The sequence below is a fragment of the Saccostrea echinata genome, unplaced genomic scaffold (genome assembly GCF_033153115.1).
Source record: "Saccostrea echinata isolate AGI-Se365-2 ecotype Australia unplaced genomic scaffold, CSIRO_AGI_Sech_v1 ptg000003l, whole genome shotgun sequence".
NCBI lineage: Eukaryota > Metazoa > Mollusca > Bivalvia > Ostreida > Ostreidae > Saccostrea > Saccostrea echinata.
The window spans coordinates 8,429,778-8,446,848 of NW_026889752.1; the positions used below are offsets into that span (position 1 = coordinate 8,429,778).

Sequence of the window (17,071 nt, forward strand, 5' to 3'; positions counted from 1 at the left end):
TTGTCGCCTTATGTTTTTTTTTTCTTTTTTCTTTCTTTTTTCCGTTTTCCCGATCATGACAGGAGCACACGGCGTATGTGACCGGGATGCTCACTCCTTCATGGCACCTGATCCCACCTGATGTTTTTGGAGGTCCGTGTTTGCTCTGCTTCCGAATTGTATTGTCTAAATGGACATCGAGGTTGATTAATATAATGTTCCTTATCTCCATATTTCATATAAAAAGTTACTTCTAAATCATTCATCGAACATATTTGTAATGTCACTCCCTTTGATAAACATTGTTTAGGATATAGGGATAACACACAGAAAATCAAGCTCAAATGTCCCTTGAAACAATACAAATCGGGAACAAAACAAACACGGACCTCTAAAGCATTAGAGGTTAGGTCAGGCGGTCACATCCGACCTGTGCTCCTTGTCATGATCGGGCAAACGGAAAAATCCGTTGACAATTCAGTGTATGACCTAACAATTATGAAACGGTTTCGTTTGAAGTCAACTGGCAAAATGTTAACGTCAGGGACAACAGCTTTCCGGATATCCTTTTAATATTGTCTGGAGTAACAACATTAGGTTAATCTTAAAAATAGCAGCATTAGTCGTACACTCAATATATACACCTTCCATCCTTCCAAATTACATTAATTCCTTTATTTCCTTATTAAAAAATCTGAACTGTTATAAATTTTAAAAGATGATTTTTTTTTTATGTCACGTTTAAGTTTATGGTGTTTGCAGTAGCAACAATAACAAAATGGCTTATGAACATAAAGCTGCAAGATAAAAAAGGAAGCATTTTTATATGGTTTCTGACTAAATGAAAGAATATTTCCTTTAATATCATTTATATTTAGAAGTTAGGAATTTAAAAGATCGTAGTTTTTATACCTTCTCATAACTGTACAACTTTCCATATAAGCTGAGTTAAATATCTTAAAGAGACTAAAATCTTGTCGAAACAGAGGAAATTTTCTCCTTTTCTGCTTCTCAGAATTCCTTCAGAATTTTTGAATGTTGCTATCATTTTTAAAGCATCAAAATCTCAAGGGAATCCCATGCAGCATTTGAAATTAATAAATAATAGATAATAAAAAGAAGTTCTAAAAATATTAAATGAATATGACTAACCAATATGACTAATAAGCATTCTAACAAAATATAATAGGTTTTGAAAGCTTCGTAACTTTTTAACAGATTTGAGCAAGAAAAATGTTTTTCTCTCTCGTTAAAAGATCAAAACATTTTGTTCTTGTATCATTTTTTGTTTTATCGTAACTTCACCCTATGTGAAAAAAAAGAAGAAAAAATGTAGAAGGTATATAGAATAACTTATTTTCCTTGAAAAAGTATGACAAATAGAGGAAAGGGGGAGTTTCGATAAGGCGGTTTTTCGGCCCCTCAAGAAAAATAATGAAATTGTGATATGTTGTAGATAAAAGCGTTATCTTCCTTAAAATATGAAAAAAAAAAAATTATACTGCACTTTTTCTGGTCACGTGATAATTAAAAATTTAAGTATACCCTCTTCCCTATATTTTTGGAGGGGTGATATTTAAAAGGGGTAATGGAGTTTATTTAACGTCAAAATCATAAATGAAATATTACGAATGTGAATAAAAACATCAAATAACCAATTTCATTATATGAATTTACAGAAAATTAATGATATTTATTTTATTTGAATGCGTTTTAAGGTGCAAGATTTTTCTCGTGTTTTAATTGTAACTCTTCTTTCAAAGAGGATGAATGTAACATATAAAACGTATATGAATAATAAAGACAGGAATTTTCAAAAAATGAATTAATCGACAGTTTATACTTAGACTGAATAACCAACATTTAACATTTTCCCGTACGTAGAAAGGCAAATGTAAAGGAATATAGACAAGAGATAGATAAACTTAAACTGTCATTGACAGGTGTTTGACACTGCTTGCAACGCATTTTTATCAACTAAAGTTATTGTGCTAAATATAGTATTAATAAAATGTACAGTAATTTCATTAAATTGAATTTAAAAAAAAAATCTTGAAATTAACAGATTTATTTCGGAATTCGGTACGATTAAAAAATGCAGCTATTTGTATTTTTAAAGTATATTTAAAAGAATCATACTGCAATGTACATTGTATTTAATAATACCAGTCAAAATATTTTATCAAGATAGTAATTATTAGTCCCATGCCGGTGAAGCCGGAGGGGTCTATAAGTTTCCGCATCGTCTGTCCGCCTGTTTGTCCGTCCGTCTTTCTGTCTATCTGTCAGTCTGTTCCACTTAGTTTTTTGCACTTTTCTCTAAACGCTTGCAGATATTGAGCTGGTTTTGGTATTTATAGTGTATCCTGATGAGAAACAGAGTTTGAAATTCAAGTTTGAATTTCGTTAAATTCTGCCTCATTGATTTTTGACGGAATATTACAAATTCAAAAAAAAAGGGGGGGGGGGGGTCGGCGTTTTTTGTTTTGTTTTGTTTTTTTTTTTTTTTTAAATCGCATATATTGAGCTGATTTTTGTTTTGGTATATGTGTTAAACTTGGGTTATAGATCAAGTTTGCATTTTCTTTCGCTTCAATGATTTTTTTAAATAGGGCATTTTCAATTTTTTATGGAAACCAGGTTATACTTGGTGTGCCGATAGTGGACTATTATTGCTACATGTAATGCAGTGCTTACAGAATGTATGAATAAATAGCCAAATGATAAAAAAAAACTAAAATACATTGAGTGCATGTCTTCTATTCATTCTTAAACTTAAAAGTATTTACGCACATAAAGAGGTGCATTATGTTTTCAGCAAAAATGAGACAATCCAGGCAAGCGAGGACCTACATGTAATTCCTCGCGCTTCCCAACTACCTTTTGATGCTTTTGTTGTTTTACCAACTCTAGTCACTATTTGATTTTTTAGACCATAGCCGCAATTTGTAAATACCAAATGTACATGTTAAATCATATCCTGCAGAAACGTACAAATCAACATCAACATCCAGTCTTAAAAGTAATCTACGCTCCGTACATATAGACCACACGGAAATATATGTGAGCCTTCTCTAACAGATTGAAGCGATGAGAATTTCTATTCAAAGGAATGGCTATAACCATATCCATGATAAAGAACGTTAATGAATGGACTAATTCTTAAACTTCTCTTTAGTTCAGTCAATCATTCGGAAAATGTAAAATCCGGCATCTGTTACAGTTCTGGTAATGTCTAACCCTAAATGCATCATCGGTGCATACTTCTTCTAGATAGGGATTATAGTTACATGAAAATGAGACATGTTCCAAAATATATACCCTGAGCATTCATCAAGAAATGTAAGTCAGATCTAGCATCTGAAGGAAGTCTGAAAGTGTGCATCCGAAGATGCATCATGAAGCACGTCTTCTCAACAAGTGCTTATGGCTGCACTGCTCCATAAACATTAACCTGCTTTAAAAACATTAACCTGGACATTCTTTAACTGAAAATGCAGCATCTAAAACCCTACAGATGACAAGAAAACACACTAAATCAGGCGACTCTGATGATATGAAAAAAAATGATTAAAACTTTTAATAACCTATACGCCTATAACGATGGTATTACAAAAACTCCCCCAATTTCGTGTAGGTGAGCTAAATATGTGACGTTAACGTTATACGCGAGCGACGAAATAAGTAGGGAAATAACTATAGGATACGATTATGTTTTCTTATTTAATATTTTCGAGAGTTCTCTTTGGTTTAGTAAAAATATTCTACTTTTGGCTTAGTATTTTAACACGGTGTCAGAACAAGTAACCAGGAGTTTCTAATTTTAGATATGTAAATTTTAGACAATTTTCAATTTTTGGATATGAAGTGCACACGCGACACTCATCATATTTTAAGATATTAGTGTGCAGAGTATATCTAATTACTGAGCAAAACTAGGTGAGTGTCCCTCATGCACTTCATATTCTAACCATCGATTTATAAATGCCACCCTCTTATATTTTCCCATTAGCCTAATGTTAAAGCATTTGAGGGTACATCTAAGAATGTGCCAACTACGGCGTGAATTCATCTCATATAAACTCTTTAAATATAAATAACAAAAATTAACATATATTTCTTGAATTCTAAACCAATTTTGAAAAAATAAAACGAAATTTATTTTTATGAAAATAAGTGGGCCGATAAGCGGCCTTATCGAAATTCCCCCTTTGGGTAAACCTATTTCTATTTTAGCTAAATTTATTTTTATCCAATTTCTGGAGCATCATCTGATAGACTGTATATCTTATCTTTGTATGCCAAAAGAATATTTTATTTTTGGAAATAAAAGTAGGCATCATATGATTGACAACAGCAATTTTCGAGTTTTAATGTCAAGGAAAAAGAAATGACCTTGACCTAGTCTTGCTTCTAACATAAATGGATCAAATTTAATCTTAAATGTATTAATACCATCACTTCTGATTTTGAGTTATTGTTTTCTTGAAACATTGAAAATTTCATTATTCTTTTAATACAATAACTATGAGAAGGGTCCCTCCTCGTTTACCGCCAAAGGGGTATAACATTTGTATACGAAAAGGTATGCTTTTACACATTATTAAACGGAATTATTAACATGTGAGGGAATTTAATATTATATAAGCAGCAAATGAAGAATACATTTAAAAAAAAAATATTCTTGTAGATGAGATTTGCATTCAAAATATTTCTCGTATTGTCCTTTCATTACCTATTCCAAGCATATAATATAATTTTATTTTTAAGATATATTGTTCGGTTGCGATCTTCAGTAAAAGAATCCGAAATGTTCCCATTTTCATTTATTTTCGTCATGCATAATTATCATATTCTTTTGAGAATTCAATATCATTAATCAGTTAATGTTCAGTATGACTTATGATCTCAAGATAAAATAGAAAAAAAAAATGTATCTATAGATATGTTAGTATTGATGCATAAAAAGGTTGATTTTGATCTATGATGTACTGATTATTGGACATCATATTGATCTACATTTCCAAGCTTTCTGGGAAGACCTAAACATGTCATTACATGTTTTTCTTCTGTAGACGAAGCCAAAAGGCAATATAAAATTTAAAGTAAAGATTTACAAGTTATATGTGTGCCTTCATGTCAGTATAAGTACTATCCATGATGCATACGAAACTTTTTATTTAAACACTCCCTATTTCAGATCTATTAATTCTTTTTTTTTGGGGGGGGGGGGTTTAAAAAGAATTTATGTACGAGTGTTTTTTTTTTTTAATCTTTAAACGTAGAAATATGAAAACGATAGAATATAAAAATAATCAATAAAACTATCGTACTAGATTAATTTTTAGGCTTAACTCGTTAGAAAACAAATCAAAATTGCGTACAAGGTTATCAAAGTTATTAATCATAAACGGATATAGAGGCAAGTGCATGCATGCCGTCACATCTTCCAAAATATGTCAATTTTTTAAATACAAAGCTGCTTACAAAATCAATACAATCTGACTCATATTTTAAGCGAAACCATTCTCAATGACGTAAAAAAGAACTATCAGTCTAAAAGAAAAAAATAGTGTTTCGCGAGTATTTTCAAAAGCATTGTGCTTATAGCAAAGATATATGCAATCATACAGAATTGAGATGATCATGGAGAAAACTCATATCTGGTTACCTTCTGACAAACTCTATTTAAATTTCAAATTAAACATTGTTTTGACGTTTCACATTTTCATTCAAATTCAACATGCGCAATTAACACGCAATACTGCGCCTTCCATATGTTGCATCCTACATAATTCATGTATATTTATTAGAAAAAATACATTCTGGCGAACATTCGCACCATTGTCAATTGTATACGAAAAGGTTTGCTTTTTACACATTATTTAACTTAATTACACCATGTTCTAAAATATCATAAAAGTATCTAAGAAAAAAAATACATATAAAAATTTATTCGTGTAGATGAAATTTGTATTGGTCGTGGTTCTCCTGTTGTCCCTTGGTTGTATACTGAGAGCAGATGAAGCTAAAAAGGAGCCATCACGATGTCCCTGCAGCTGGTGGTGGAGAAGATGTAGCTGTGATAGGAGGGAGAGGGTGAGCATATATAGCTTGTCATATTGATTTTCGGGCATTTCAAGTTTTATTGGCTATCCAAAAATGAAATAATAAAAATCGCCAGGAAAAAAAAAAAAAAAAAAAAAACTGAACATGGTTACCATTTTCCTACTTTTAAAATTGAAAGAGGTTTTGAAGAATCTAAAAAAAAAAAATCATTTTTACTTAATATTACCTATAATGTAGGCTCTTGTTTTCACAACAGAGCACCTTTTGTATTAATTTTTCATTATATTTGTTTACAAATAAATAGAAAACGTACTGAAATAATTCGATATGTTTTTGAAGATCAATGCAATGTGGGCTTGCAAGTTTGTCTGAATGTAAATGAAAGTGTCCATTTCAGAGAAAGCACAATTTCACTTTTTAGAATATTCACCGCAAATCGAGATTTTCTTTTTCAAAATCCTTGTTATAATACAAACCTACATTAGGGCAACTCTACACAATTATTGATTACCAAATCAATTCTCTCACAAAAAGTGTTAATAAATGTTTAATTCATATTCAATTTAAGAGACAGAATTTTCATGAACCAAATTTTGTCACAGATGTGAAAAGAAAATGTTAAGTTTTCAAGTTATAACGTCATGCTTTTATTATAATACGTTTACTCAAAATATCAAACCCTAATTTCCGAGAGTTCCCAAGATCTAAAGTGTGAGAGTCGAACAGACGGTCAAAGTGATCCCTTCTTTGGTCTGCTTTTCATGTGAAACATTTATAAAGTGTCTTACAATTTAAAGATTTTAACATCACTTAAGTAGATATATATTACTTAAATGAATAAATATCATGCATGAAATAGCTGATCTAAGTTATCTTGTTCAATATTACTGTTTGATCTGAGAAGTGTTTGCTATGCAGAAATGCATTTGCTCAAAATGTACTTAGCTATGCAAAAACAAATTCAGTTATGGTTCTTTATCATAGGATTTAGCTGATAAGCCCAATGAACAGGACAGGCCAGTATGTTGAATTGAAATTGCAGTTAGAAATGAAATTTTAAATTTCTTAAAGATTTAGATGTGATATTTTTAATATCTTTCTCAGTTCCTTACAAAAGACATCCATTCTAATTTTTTGTGATTTTTTTTTTCTTAGATGGACGAAATAATTGACTCTGAGACAGCTGAATAGACCTTCCCCAAGTTTTTTTCGCAAACTATACTTTTCAACTTTTTAGAGGAAATTGTTGAAACAGAATTTGTTCAGCTATGTTTAATGATTAAACAAATTTCTTTGCCATACATGCAGATTCACCACGTATACATCTCAGCAATGATAAGGCTGCCTTGAAAGGCATTCAAAACATCATAAGATTGCGTATTCTGTTTTGATTTTAATTTGTAAGTTATGTACAAATGTACACAATTTGCATAGAATATTCTTTCAGATATATAAGAACAAATTTGTTGTGATATCACATGAGTTGGTTGATCACGCAATTCTTTTACTATCACACATAAATAGCTCTGGTGCAAATAATTAGTTTTTTTAAATTATTTGTAACATAAATAGATTTCATCGTATTCAACTTTTCTTGAAAAGTTCTTAGGAACAGGCATATCATTTTTTACGTTTTCTTTTTTTCGACGGGAAGTTTCCCTTCCTTGTACATTTTAGGGTATTTGAATTAACAGCAAAGTTACATGACATTATTCCTAAGGAAAATTCAGGTAGAAAACATACTCCTCGTCTTGATTTCTAAAAAAAGATCTTAGTTTAGTTGATCCTTACGTCGCGGGTTCGAATCCCACTGTGGGACGTGGAGACCGGTCCTTCGGATGAGACCGTATAAACGGAGGTCCCGTGTCGCATTAGGTGCTGGCACGAAAAAAGATCCCTCACTGCCCTGAGTGTCGAGTATAGCTCTCCACCGGCAAGTAGTGGCGTCTCCGTATGAGTGAAAAATTCTCGAGAGGGACGTAAAACAAACAAACAAAAAACAAAAAACAAAAACAAAATTAACAACACACATTATATGCATAGATTAGTTATCAAATTGTTTGCCTGTAATCAATTTGACAAAAAATTAGATGCCAAAATTCGAAATTTTTTCTCATAAGTTATAATTACTTGGAGACTTTCCTGGAAAAACTTAGTACCCCGTCTGTGCACATGATCTTAGAATTTATTTGCTTTGCTTTTGAGTTTTGATTTAGTTTTGATATGTCACTTAATGCATTGTAAGCTTACCAGCAAACTTTTTAAAATATTATGATTAAATCAGGATGTATACCTTGCTACTCAACCTTTTTAAACATTTCTTTTTTTTTTTTTTAAATTAATTTCGTTTTAATATCTTTCCATTTACCATTTAAGACCGTAGAATGGTCATTTTTGTATGGTATTATTTGTAATCCTGTTCTACCTTTAACCAAATTTTCGATATTTTCATGAAAATTTTAGTTTATGACTTACTTTTATTATTTACAAAATAATTGGACCATAATTAACCATAATGACCATAATTACTGTAAAATTGCATAAATAAACCGGCATACATTAGCATAAAATGAAAATAGATGTACATGAATTAATTGTATTACCTTCAGTATCATTCGGTTGTGAGTTATGGAACAATTTGAAAACAAAAGACTGGAATATTTTGAAAAGGTTTCAACATTTTATTGTAAGCTGAAATTGATAAAAGAAAACTATATTTCTTTGGAAAGGTTTGCTGCATGGATAATAATCACCTTCCGAGGCAAGTTTTTACGATACGAATGTTCGAGTATCTCAATCACAACCAAACATCAAAATTCGGTTTTGTTAGAGATCTTGTTTTTATTATCCAGAAATACTCTTCAGAAAGATTCCTTCAGACATACATAAGCAATACCAGTTTTTAATCCCAAAAATATTTGTAAAACAGGATCCGGTTGAACTGAAACAAAAACGGATAATACTGACAATATTAACATACCAGGTTATTGTACTTTCATGAAAAATAGATTTGATATAGCTAAGGTTAAATCTGGCGGGATAGTTTTAGCTGTTAAAGTAGATTTTGTTAATTTTTTTACTGTACATAATACATGTTGCCCATATGTCTACTGGTTTTCACTTGCCAAAACTTTGTTTAATCTACCAAATGACATTCTATTTGGAACTGTATATATACCCCCTGAAAATACAAAATATGCTTCAAAAGATTGTTTTCTAGAAATAGAGAGAGAATTGTTTAATCTCTCACATGACACTGAATATACATGTTTGTTAGGTGATTTTAATGCCCGTGTGGGTAAACTGCAGGACTATGTAAATGTTGATGAATTTATAGCAGATCATAATAATTGGGATGAAGAAACAAGACAAGCTATTACACATGGTAGCATTTTATGTGACACGAATATAAAACTTGATCGTTTACCTGTAGATACTACTTGCAATAATTACGGGTACAAATGCATTGAATTCTGTCAAAATAACAATGTATTTATAGCAAACGGTAGAGCTGGTGAAGATAAACTCACGTGTAGAAGTAGTAGTACAGTAGATTATGTAATATGTAGTGTATATATGTTCAAATTGCTTAAAAAATTTTATATTCATGATTTTTGTAATTTATATTCTGATGTTCATTGTCCAATAACATTTGAACTCGAAAGCCTAAAGGTAGAAACTCACTCAACCGATCAACCGTGTGACGAAAACAATAACAAACAGTATAAATGGAACCCGGAAAAATCTGAACAATTCAAAGAAAACATTGAATTTGATAAATTGAAAGAATTACAGACAGAAGTTTTACAACTTAGAGAAAATCTTGATACTGTCCAAAATAGCGATATAAACAACATTTCTAGTAAATTGTGTAGTCTATTTCTATCTACTGCAGAAATTACACTAGATGTGAAAAACAAATCAAAACTAAAAAATAATCATAAAGTTAATAGACCATGGTACAATGCGACATGCCGCACTGCAAGAAGAACATTTCATTTGGCTAAACGTCTTCACAACAAACACAAAACCCCGGAGAACTCCGAAAATCTTAAGATTACAAGTAAAGAATACAAGAAAACAATGGATAAATGTATTAAAGAACATTCTTTATCTATAACGTCAAAACTAGAAAATCTACAGAAAAGTGATATTAAGGAATATTGGAGAATTTTAAATAGTTCGAAGGCTAGATGTAAAACTGTAGTTGATATCAAAGCAATGTACGATTTTTAAAAAAAAAAATAATGAATCTAAAGATGATGAAGGTGATGTAGATGATAATGATGTCAATCTCGATAATAACTCCCCTTTAAATTGTCAAATCTCTGCAGAAGAAATCTTGCAAGCAGTTAACAAACTGAAAAATAATAAAGCCCCAGGGTATGATCAAATCTGTAACGAATATATAAGTACAACGATATCATGCTTTTTGCCACTATATGTTGACCTTTTTAATTTGATTTTTGATACTGGTTTTGTACCTGAGGAATGGTTTATTTGTATCGTTAAGCCAATATATAAAAACAAGGGAGACCCAACTCTTCCTGAAAACTATAGACCAATAACACTATTAAGCTGTTTAGGAAAAGTATTTACCAGTATTTTATGTGAACGTTTGAATATTTTTGCTGATGAGTTAGAATTGATTACTGAAGCCCAAGCTGGCTTTAGAAAAGGTTATGGTACAATAGATAACATACTGATATTAGATTTTTTGTGTAAATTTGTTTCTTTTAGTAAGAAAAAATTGTATTGTGCATTTATTGATTTTAAACAGGCCTTTGATACTGTTTGGCGATCTGGTTTGTGGTCCAAAGTGTTTAAAAGTGGTATAGATGGTAAATGTCTAAGATTTATCAAAAATATGTACAGTGGTATTAAATCGAAGATATATATTGATCAAAATATCTCTGAATTTTTCACGTGTAACCTTGGAGTAAGACAAGGGGAAAATTTATCCCCATTTCTTTTTACTTTATATATTAACGATTTAGAAAACTATTTATTGCAGAATAATATTGAAGGGGTTACGAGCTTTAGTGAAACATTAGAAATTGAAATACAGATTATGTTTAAACTATTTATACTTTTTTATGCTGATGATACAGTTTTATTATCTGATAATCCAGAGGATTTACAAAGATCACTGAATATTTTCTCTGATTATTGTGACCATTGGAAGCTTCAAGTAAATACAGACAAGACTAAAATAGTAATTTTTTCTAGAGGAAGAATACCAAAGAAAATATTTTTGTATAGAGGTGCACCAATTGAAATTGTGAACGAATTTAAATACTTAGGTGTTATCATGTCCCGTAATGGTTTTTTCAGAAGTGCCAAAACACATTTAACTAAACAAGCATCAAAAGCCATGTATGGAGTACTTAGAAAAATAAGGTATTTTAATTTGCCAGTAGGTTGTCAAATAGATCTCTTTGACAGAGTTATAAGCCCAATTTTGATGTACGGGTGTGAAGTATGGGGCTACGAAAATATAGATATTTTAGAAAAGGTACACTTAAAATTTCTGAAATTTGTTTTACATGTGAAATCCAGCACTCCAAATTGTATGGTATATGGGGAAACTGGGCGATACCCTTTAATAATACGTATGAAGGTACGAATGATTACTTATTGGGCTAAACTTTTGATGTCACATGAACGTAAGATTACATATATAATGTATTGCTTTCTCCATAAATGCTTTTCTGAAGGTTTATTTATGCATCCATGGTTGAAATGTATAAAAGATATTTTGAATTCATGTGGTCTCTCTTATGTGTGGATGAATCAAAATTTTTCTAGTATTTCATGGTTAAAATCTATTGTGAAAGAAACATTGTTAAGTCAATTTTTACAAGACTGGCATATGAGCATAGAAAATTCACCTAAATGTTTAAATTACAGGATTTTTAAAAACAATTTTGGACGAGAAATGTACCTAAGTAAACTCCCAAAAGATTTAAGAATTATATTGACAAAATTTAGAATTTGTAACCACAAACTTCCAATTGAAGCTGGTAGATGGATTAATACTGATAGATCTTTAAGAATATGTAATTTATGTAATAAAATACTTTAGGCGATGAATTCCATTATGTAATGGAGTGTCCATACTTTTCCTCATTACGTATAAAACTTATTGATAAGAAGTATTGTTTTCATGTAAATGTTTATAATTTTGAGAATCTTATGTCCACCACAAATGTTGACTCACTGATAAAGCTGTCTTTGTTTGTTAAAAAGATATTGGTCATTTTTCAGTAATACTTTGTCATTTCATACTACTCTTCCTTACTTGACTTTGTATTTTGTATATATGTAAATATGTTCATGTACCTCATATACCATCGTATGGTCTGAGAGAAATAAACAAACAAATCAATATTCAATGAATCATTAAAGTTTCATTAAACTGATCATTTTAATGTGTAATTAAATTCCGTTGTATCAATGTCTTAATGAACAAATCGATGCATTAAAATTTCATTAATTTCTCAAATTTCAATGAAGCCAAGAGGGCTTCTTTAAACGCTCATTAACAATGGCGGCCAACGTGACGTTTGGTCAGTTGGGTAGAAGAAGAGCGGATATGGTTTTTAGAGAACGTTTTTCTGTACAAAACACGAGTGACGAGGAAATTCGGAGGCGGTATCCGAGTATCGATTTGGAAAGGAATCAATAAAACAAATCGTGGATTTACTTGATCCAATAATCGGCCATTGGACTAGAAGGTCGCAGACTTTGTCAACAGAATTACAGGTACACTCTACTTAGCTGATTAAAAAAACTTACTTTGTCATGTACTGTCCATACGAAAACAGTCAAAAAACACCACAACCCCCCTTCCCTTGTTTTGTTTTTTGTTTTGTTTTGTTTTGTTTTTTTTTTTTTGTTTTTTTTTTTTTTTGTTTTTTTGTTTTTTTGTTGTTTTTTTTTTCTTAGTTGATTACGTCACATATTGCGTCACCTTGGTGGCGGATCCTGACAATATTTACCCATATAGGACAAGAATAATTAATAATTATTATACATGAACATGATACATGATTATACATACATACATCTCATATTATTTGAATAATCTTGTTTGATCATACAAAGCTGAACTGTTACGAAATTCTTAAGTGATTCTAAAATATTAGAGTTGTTCCCCTTTCTGCATATCATGTAAGCATGTCACAGGTGCTTGGAAACTGACTATCCGCAACTATATGCTAGTATTATTATTATTATTTTTTTTTTTTTTTTTGGGGGGGGGGGGTGTCTATATATGTCCTTGTACATGTATAAAACACCAACCGACTGTGTCTGGGTTATCAAAGGCCAGCCGAATGTAAAAATATTCCGTTTTAAAATTAAAATGCTGTGGCTGTTTTGTGATACATTTAGAGGAGAGTCGTCTTCGGGGTGGGCAGCGTTTTGTATTATTTGAATCATTTAAAATCTTTCCTCTAAGATTTATTTGACAACTTATGTAATATCTTGATTTATTCGCCATCATTATGGAAATATGCCGTATTAATGAGGTTTATTTATTTATTCAATGTATGAAAAATGGTGAAGGCCCACATTAATAAAATACATGTATGTAACATAAATAACAAAAAAAAAATGAACTAATATACCTGATATGCATAAGATTAAGTTTACATAAAAATATGCAATTTCTACAATAGTAATTTTATCAGATTTCATTGTTAATATTGTAGGTCTTCACCATTTTTCGTAAATTGAATAAATTAATCAACCTCATTAATCCTGCGTGTTTCATTATCAATTAATTGAATTTTGGCTGAATTAATTATTTTTTTTCTTCATTAAGTTATTCATACATTCATTCTTTATTTCCTCCATTCATTCTTTATTTCCTCCATATGGAGATATATGAAATATAAATGGACATACAATTAAATAAATATCACAAACATTACATTTAAACAGACAAAAACATACAAAATTGAATATAGAAAAACATATTTACATATTTACAAAACCCTTTGAGGGGAGAGTGGAATTAACGAAAAAAGAAAATAATAATGAGAGGGGAAAACGGAGAAGAAAAAAAAAGTATCATGGTGTGTCTGACAGCGTTAGGGAAGCGATAACCGACGAAGAGCCCTGTAGTAATGTGCGGCTGCGCTTCGGACAAGATTGAAATTCAATAAGCGAAAAGCTTCATTGTCTGTTTCATAACTTGTATGGCGTCCCAGCAGGACTAAAAACAATTCATTTTCTGTTAAAGCGCATAATTCTGCACCTAGACTATGTCAAAGCAGAAACTGAATTTGGTTTAAATATTATGAACTTTGAACCTAAATTAAGTTTTTTAAAAATCAAAACTAATGTTTTAACTACTCGGGTTATTTATTTAGTTATCGACAAAAGTGACTTTAAAAAAAAATCAAAATTTAATATTTTACTATTTCTTTCAATTCCTATCACAATTTCTTCCGCTCACTGTTAGAAATGTCGGATTGAAAAAAAAAAATTCGGACCAGAACACAGGAAGTTGGTCTATAGTTCATGGCATTAGAAAAAATCGGGGAACTAAAAATTATCTTAACTAATTAAAACATAAACTGAAATACATGTATATTAATAATAGTCATATCTTTTCTAATACGTATACACTTTAAATTGATATGACATGCATGTATACGTCTGTAAAAAACACAACAAAAAACTTGCCTAATACTGACTTTTCCTATTTTTCCCTTAAGGTAGGCCCCTCTCGAAATTTTCTTGGATATAGCAATGTTTTCTTTCTTTGAATCATTAGAATAACATCTTAGGTAATTTAAAAGCCAATAAAATAAATTGTTCGACTGGGGGGGGGGGGGGGTTTTCTGACTAAAATTATCATAAAGACATATACCACTTTATTTTAAATCTTTAGGTCCTCATTTCTTTGCAATATTACGCTAGTGGGAGTTTTGAAGTCGTCGGAGATACTGTTGGAGTGAACAAGTCAACCGTCTCGAGAGTTGTCCGTTAAGTTTCTAGAGCCCTTGTTTCCCTGGCTCACCGATTTATCAGATGGCCTGCCGATGACGAACTTACCATCATCAAAAACGAATTTTTCAATTTAGCTGGATTCCCGGGTATCATAGGTTGCATAGATGGCACCCATGTACGAATCCAAACCCCCTCTCAAAATGAACCAGCGTATGTTAATAGGAAAGGCTTCCACTCAGTAAATGTACAGGCGATTTGTGATTATACAGGAGAGAGAGAGAGAGAGAGAGAGAGAGAGAGAGAGATTTTCTTCGATATTCTGAAATCCCAACTCCTGATATATTTTACTTCAAAACGAGAACATATTTTTCAGGCAGATTTACCAACATCGTAGCTAGATGGCCCGGAAGTACACATGACAGTCATATATTCCGTATGTCAGGAATAAGACAAACTATAGAAGAGAAGTTTCACTCGATTAAGGATGGGGTTGTTCTTGGTGACAGCGGTTACGCATGTAAACCTTATCTCATATCCCCGTATCAGAGACCATCGACACCAGCTCCGGAACGCTTTAACTCGGCCCATTCCAAGACCAGGGTGACAATTGAGCGTGCATTTGATTGGTGGAAGAGGCGTTTTCACGTCCTCCATGCTGAAATAGTGATGACACCGGAGAGGGTCTGGACAGTCATAGGTACAAGGCTTAGACTGATGTAGTTAATAGGCTTAGTAACATATTCATTTAGTATTCACAAGTAATTTTATTTGCATGTGCTAGGTACCTGCTGTGTGAACTTATATGTTTTGATTTCAGGAGGATGTGCTGTACTTCACAATCTTGCTATTTCATTCCGGGAGCCACTTGCAGACGAAGATCAAGACTTGGACGTCGATGGGAATATTCAAGGGCAGTACAACGGACCCGAGGATGGGAAAAACATAAGAAATTATATCAAACAACATTATTTTTAAGAACTTGCATTTATTTTATGTGTACCAATGGAAACAGTTAAGGCGTTTATTGGTATACACTGGTATAGTTATTGTATTTTATTCATAAATTGTATTTCATTTCTATATTGTACAAACACTTTAAGTGCGCTTAACATAGTTGTTTTCAAATTCATAAAGTTATACTTGTAGTAATATAGGTTAGAAGAAAAACCCACGAATATGAGAAAAAATGAAAAAAAGAAACAGTTAATCATCAGAAGACATATCCAACTCCCGTCTAAGCTTTTTGTCCATCAACCTATAGTACACCGTTTGCTCCCATAATTTCTGTTGTCGTTCCGCCAGCACTGCGTACTGCATTTGAGTCACGTCTTCAGGTCTTACCTTCTTGCGCTGTCCTATATTCTCCACTTTTTTTTTTTTTGGACTTATAATGTATGTGTTTATAAGTTACTATTGATGCAGGATCGAACTTTGGAGCTTATTGACATTCCATAGATTTAAACTTGTTAACTAAGCGATGTGTGCAATCATGAATTTCTATTTTATCCTATTATATTATATAATATATGTTATAACCTATTTACATGTAAAATTTTACATTAGCACATGTAGGTTACTATACGTCGATAGGTAAGTGTAAACACTTTAAATGCAGAACTATACTTAAATTTCGCCAATTTGAATGGTGATAGCAGATTCTCTTCAGGAAGAGACACATTTTGAATTTGATGTAATAAGTATATTGATTATTTATTGAATTAAAAGATATTTATGCACGTCTATATCAACAATTTATTTATTTCTGAACTATAATTACATGTTTGGCACCATGCTTGTCGTCGCTGTAGTTGTTGGTTTTTCTGTTGCGGTTACCTCTGTCGCCGCAGTTACATGTACCTCTGTCGCCACGGTGACCACATTCTGCGCAAGATCAGACTCATCGACGACCTGCTCTCCTTCATTGCTCGGAATGAGCAATTCCGTTAGCATGCACATAGTTTGGAGTGAGCCCAAGGTACTTATGTTGCTTTCGTCTGTTTATAAAAAAAAAAAATAATAATGCATTTTTTGTTTTAATTCTCTGGTGCCCATCACCCTGTAA

At 31.6% G+C, this 17,071-nt stretch overlaps 1 protein-coding gene and 1 long non-coding RNA gene across 2 annotated transcripts; both read left to right on the forward strand.

Annotated features, from left to right (window-relative positions):
• Positions 1–5,947: 5,947 nt before the first annotated feature.
• On the forward strand, positions 5,948–7,349 carry LOC133178835 (uncharacterized). Its single transcript, XR_009720048.1, has 3 exons — positions 5,948–6,078; positions 7,033–7,068; positions 7,204–7,349. It is a non-coding gene; the product is annotated as an uncharacterized LOC133178835 (long non-coding RNA).
• A 7,824-nt stretch (positions 7,350–15,173) lies between these two features.
• LOC133178852 (putative nuclease HARBI1) lies at positions 15,174–15,984 on the forward strand. Its single transcript, XM_061313526.1, has 3 exons — positions 15,174–15,219; positions 15,383–15,706; positions 15,827–15,984. The coding sequence occupies exons 1-3, from the start codon at positions 15,174–15,176 to the stop codon at positions 15,982–15,984; spliced, it is 528 nt and encodes a 175-aa protein (XP_061169510.1).
• The last annotated feature ends 1,087 nt before the right edge of the window (positions 15,985–17,071 follow it).

Coding starts and splice junctions, on each gene's coding strand:
- LOC133178852 (XM_061313526.1), top strand. CDS start 15,174: ATGGCACCCATGTACGAATCCAAACCCCCTCTCAAAATGAACCAGC. Junction 15,220..15,382: donor CCCTCTCAAAATGAACCAGC/GTATGTTAATAG, acceptor CATATTTTTCAG/GCAGATTTACCAACATCGTA. Junction 15,707..15,826: donor GAGGGTCTGGACAGTCATAG/GTACAAGGCTTA, acceptor TTTTGATTTCAG/GAGGATGTGCTGTACTTCAC.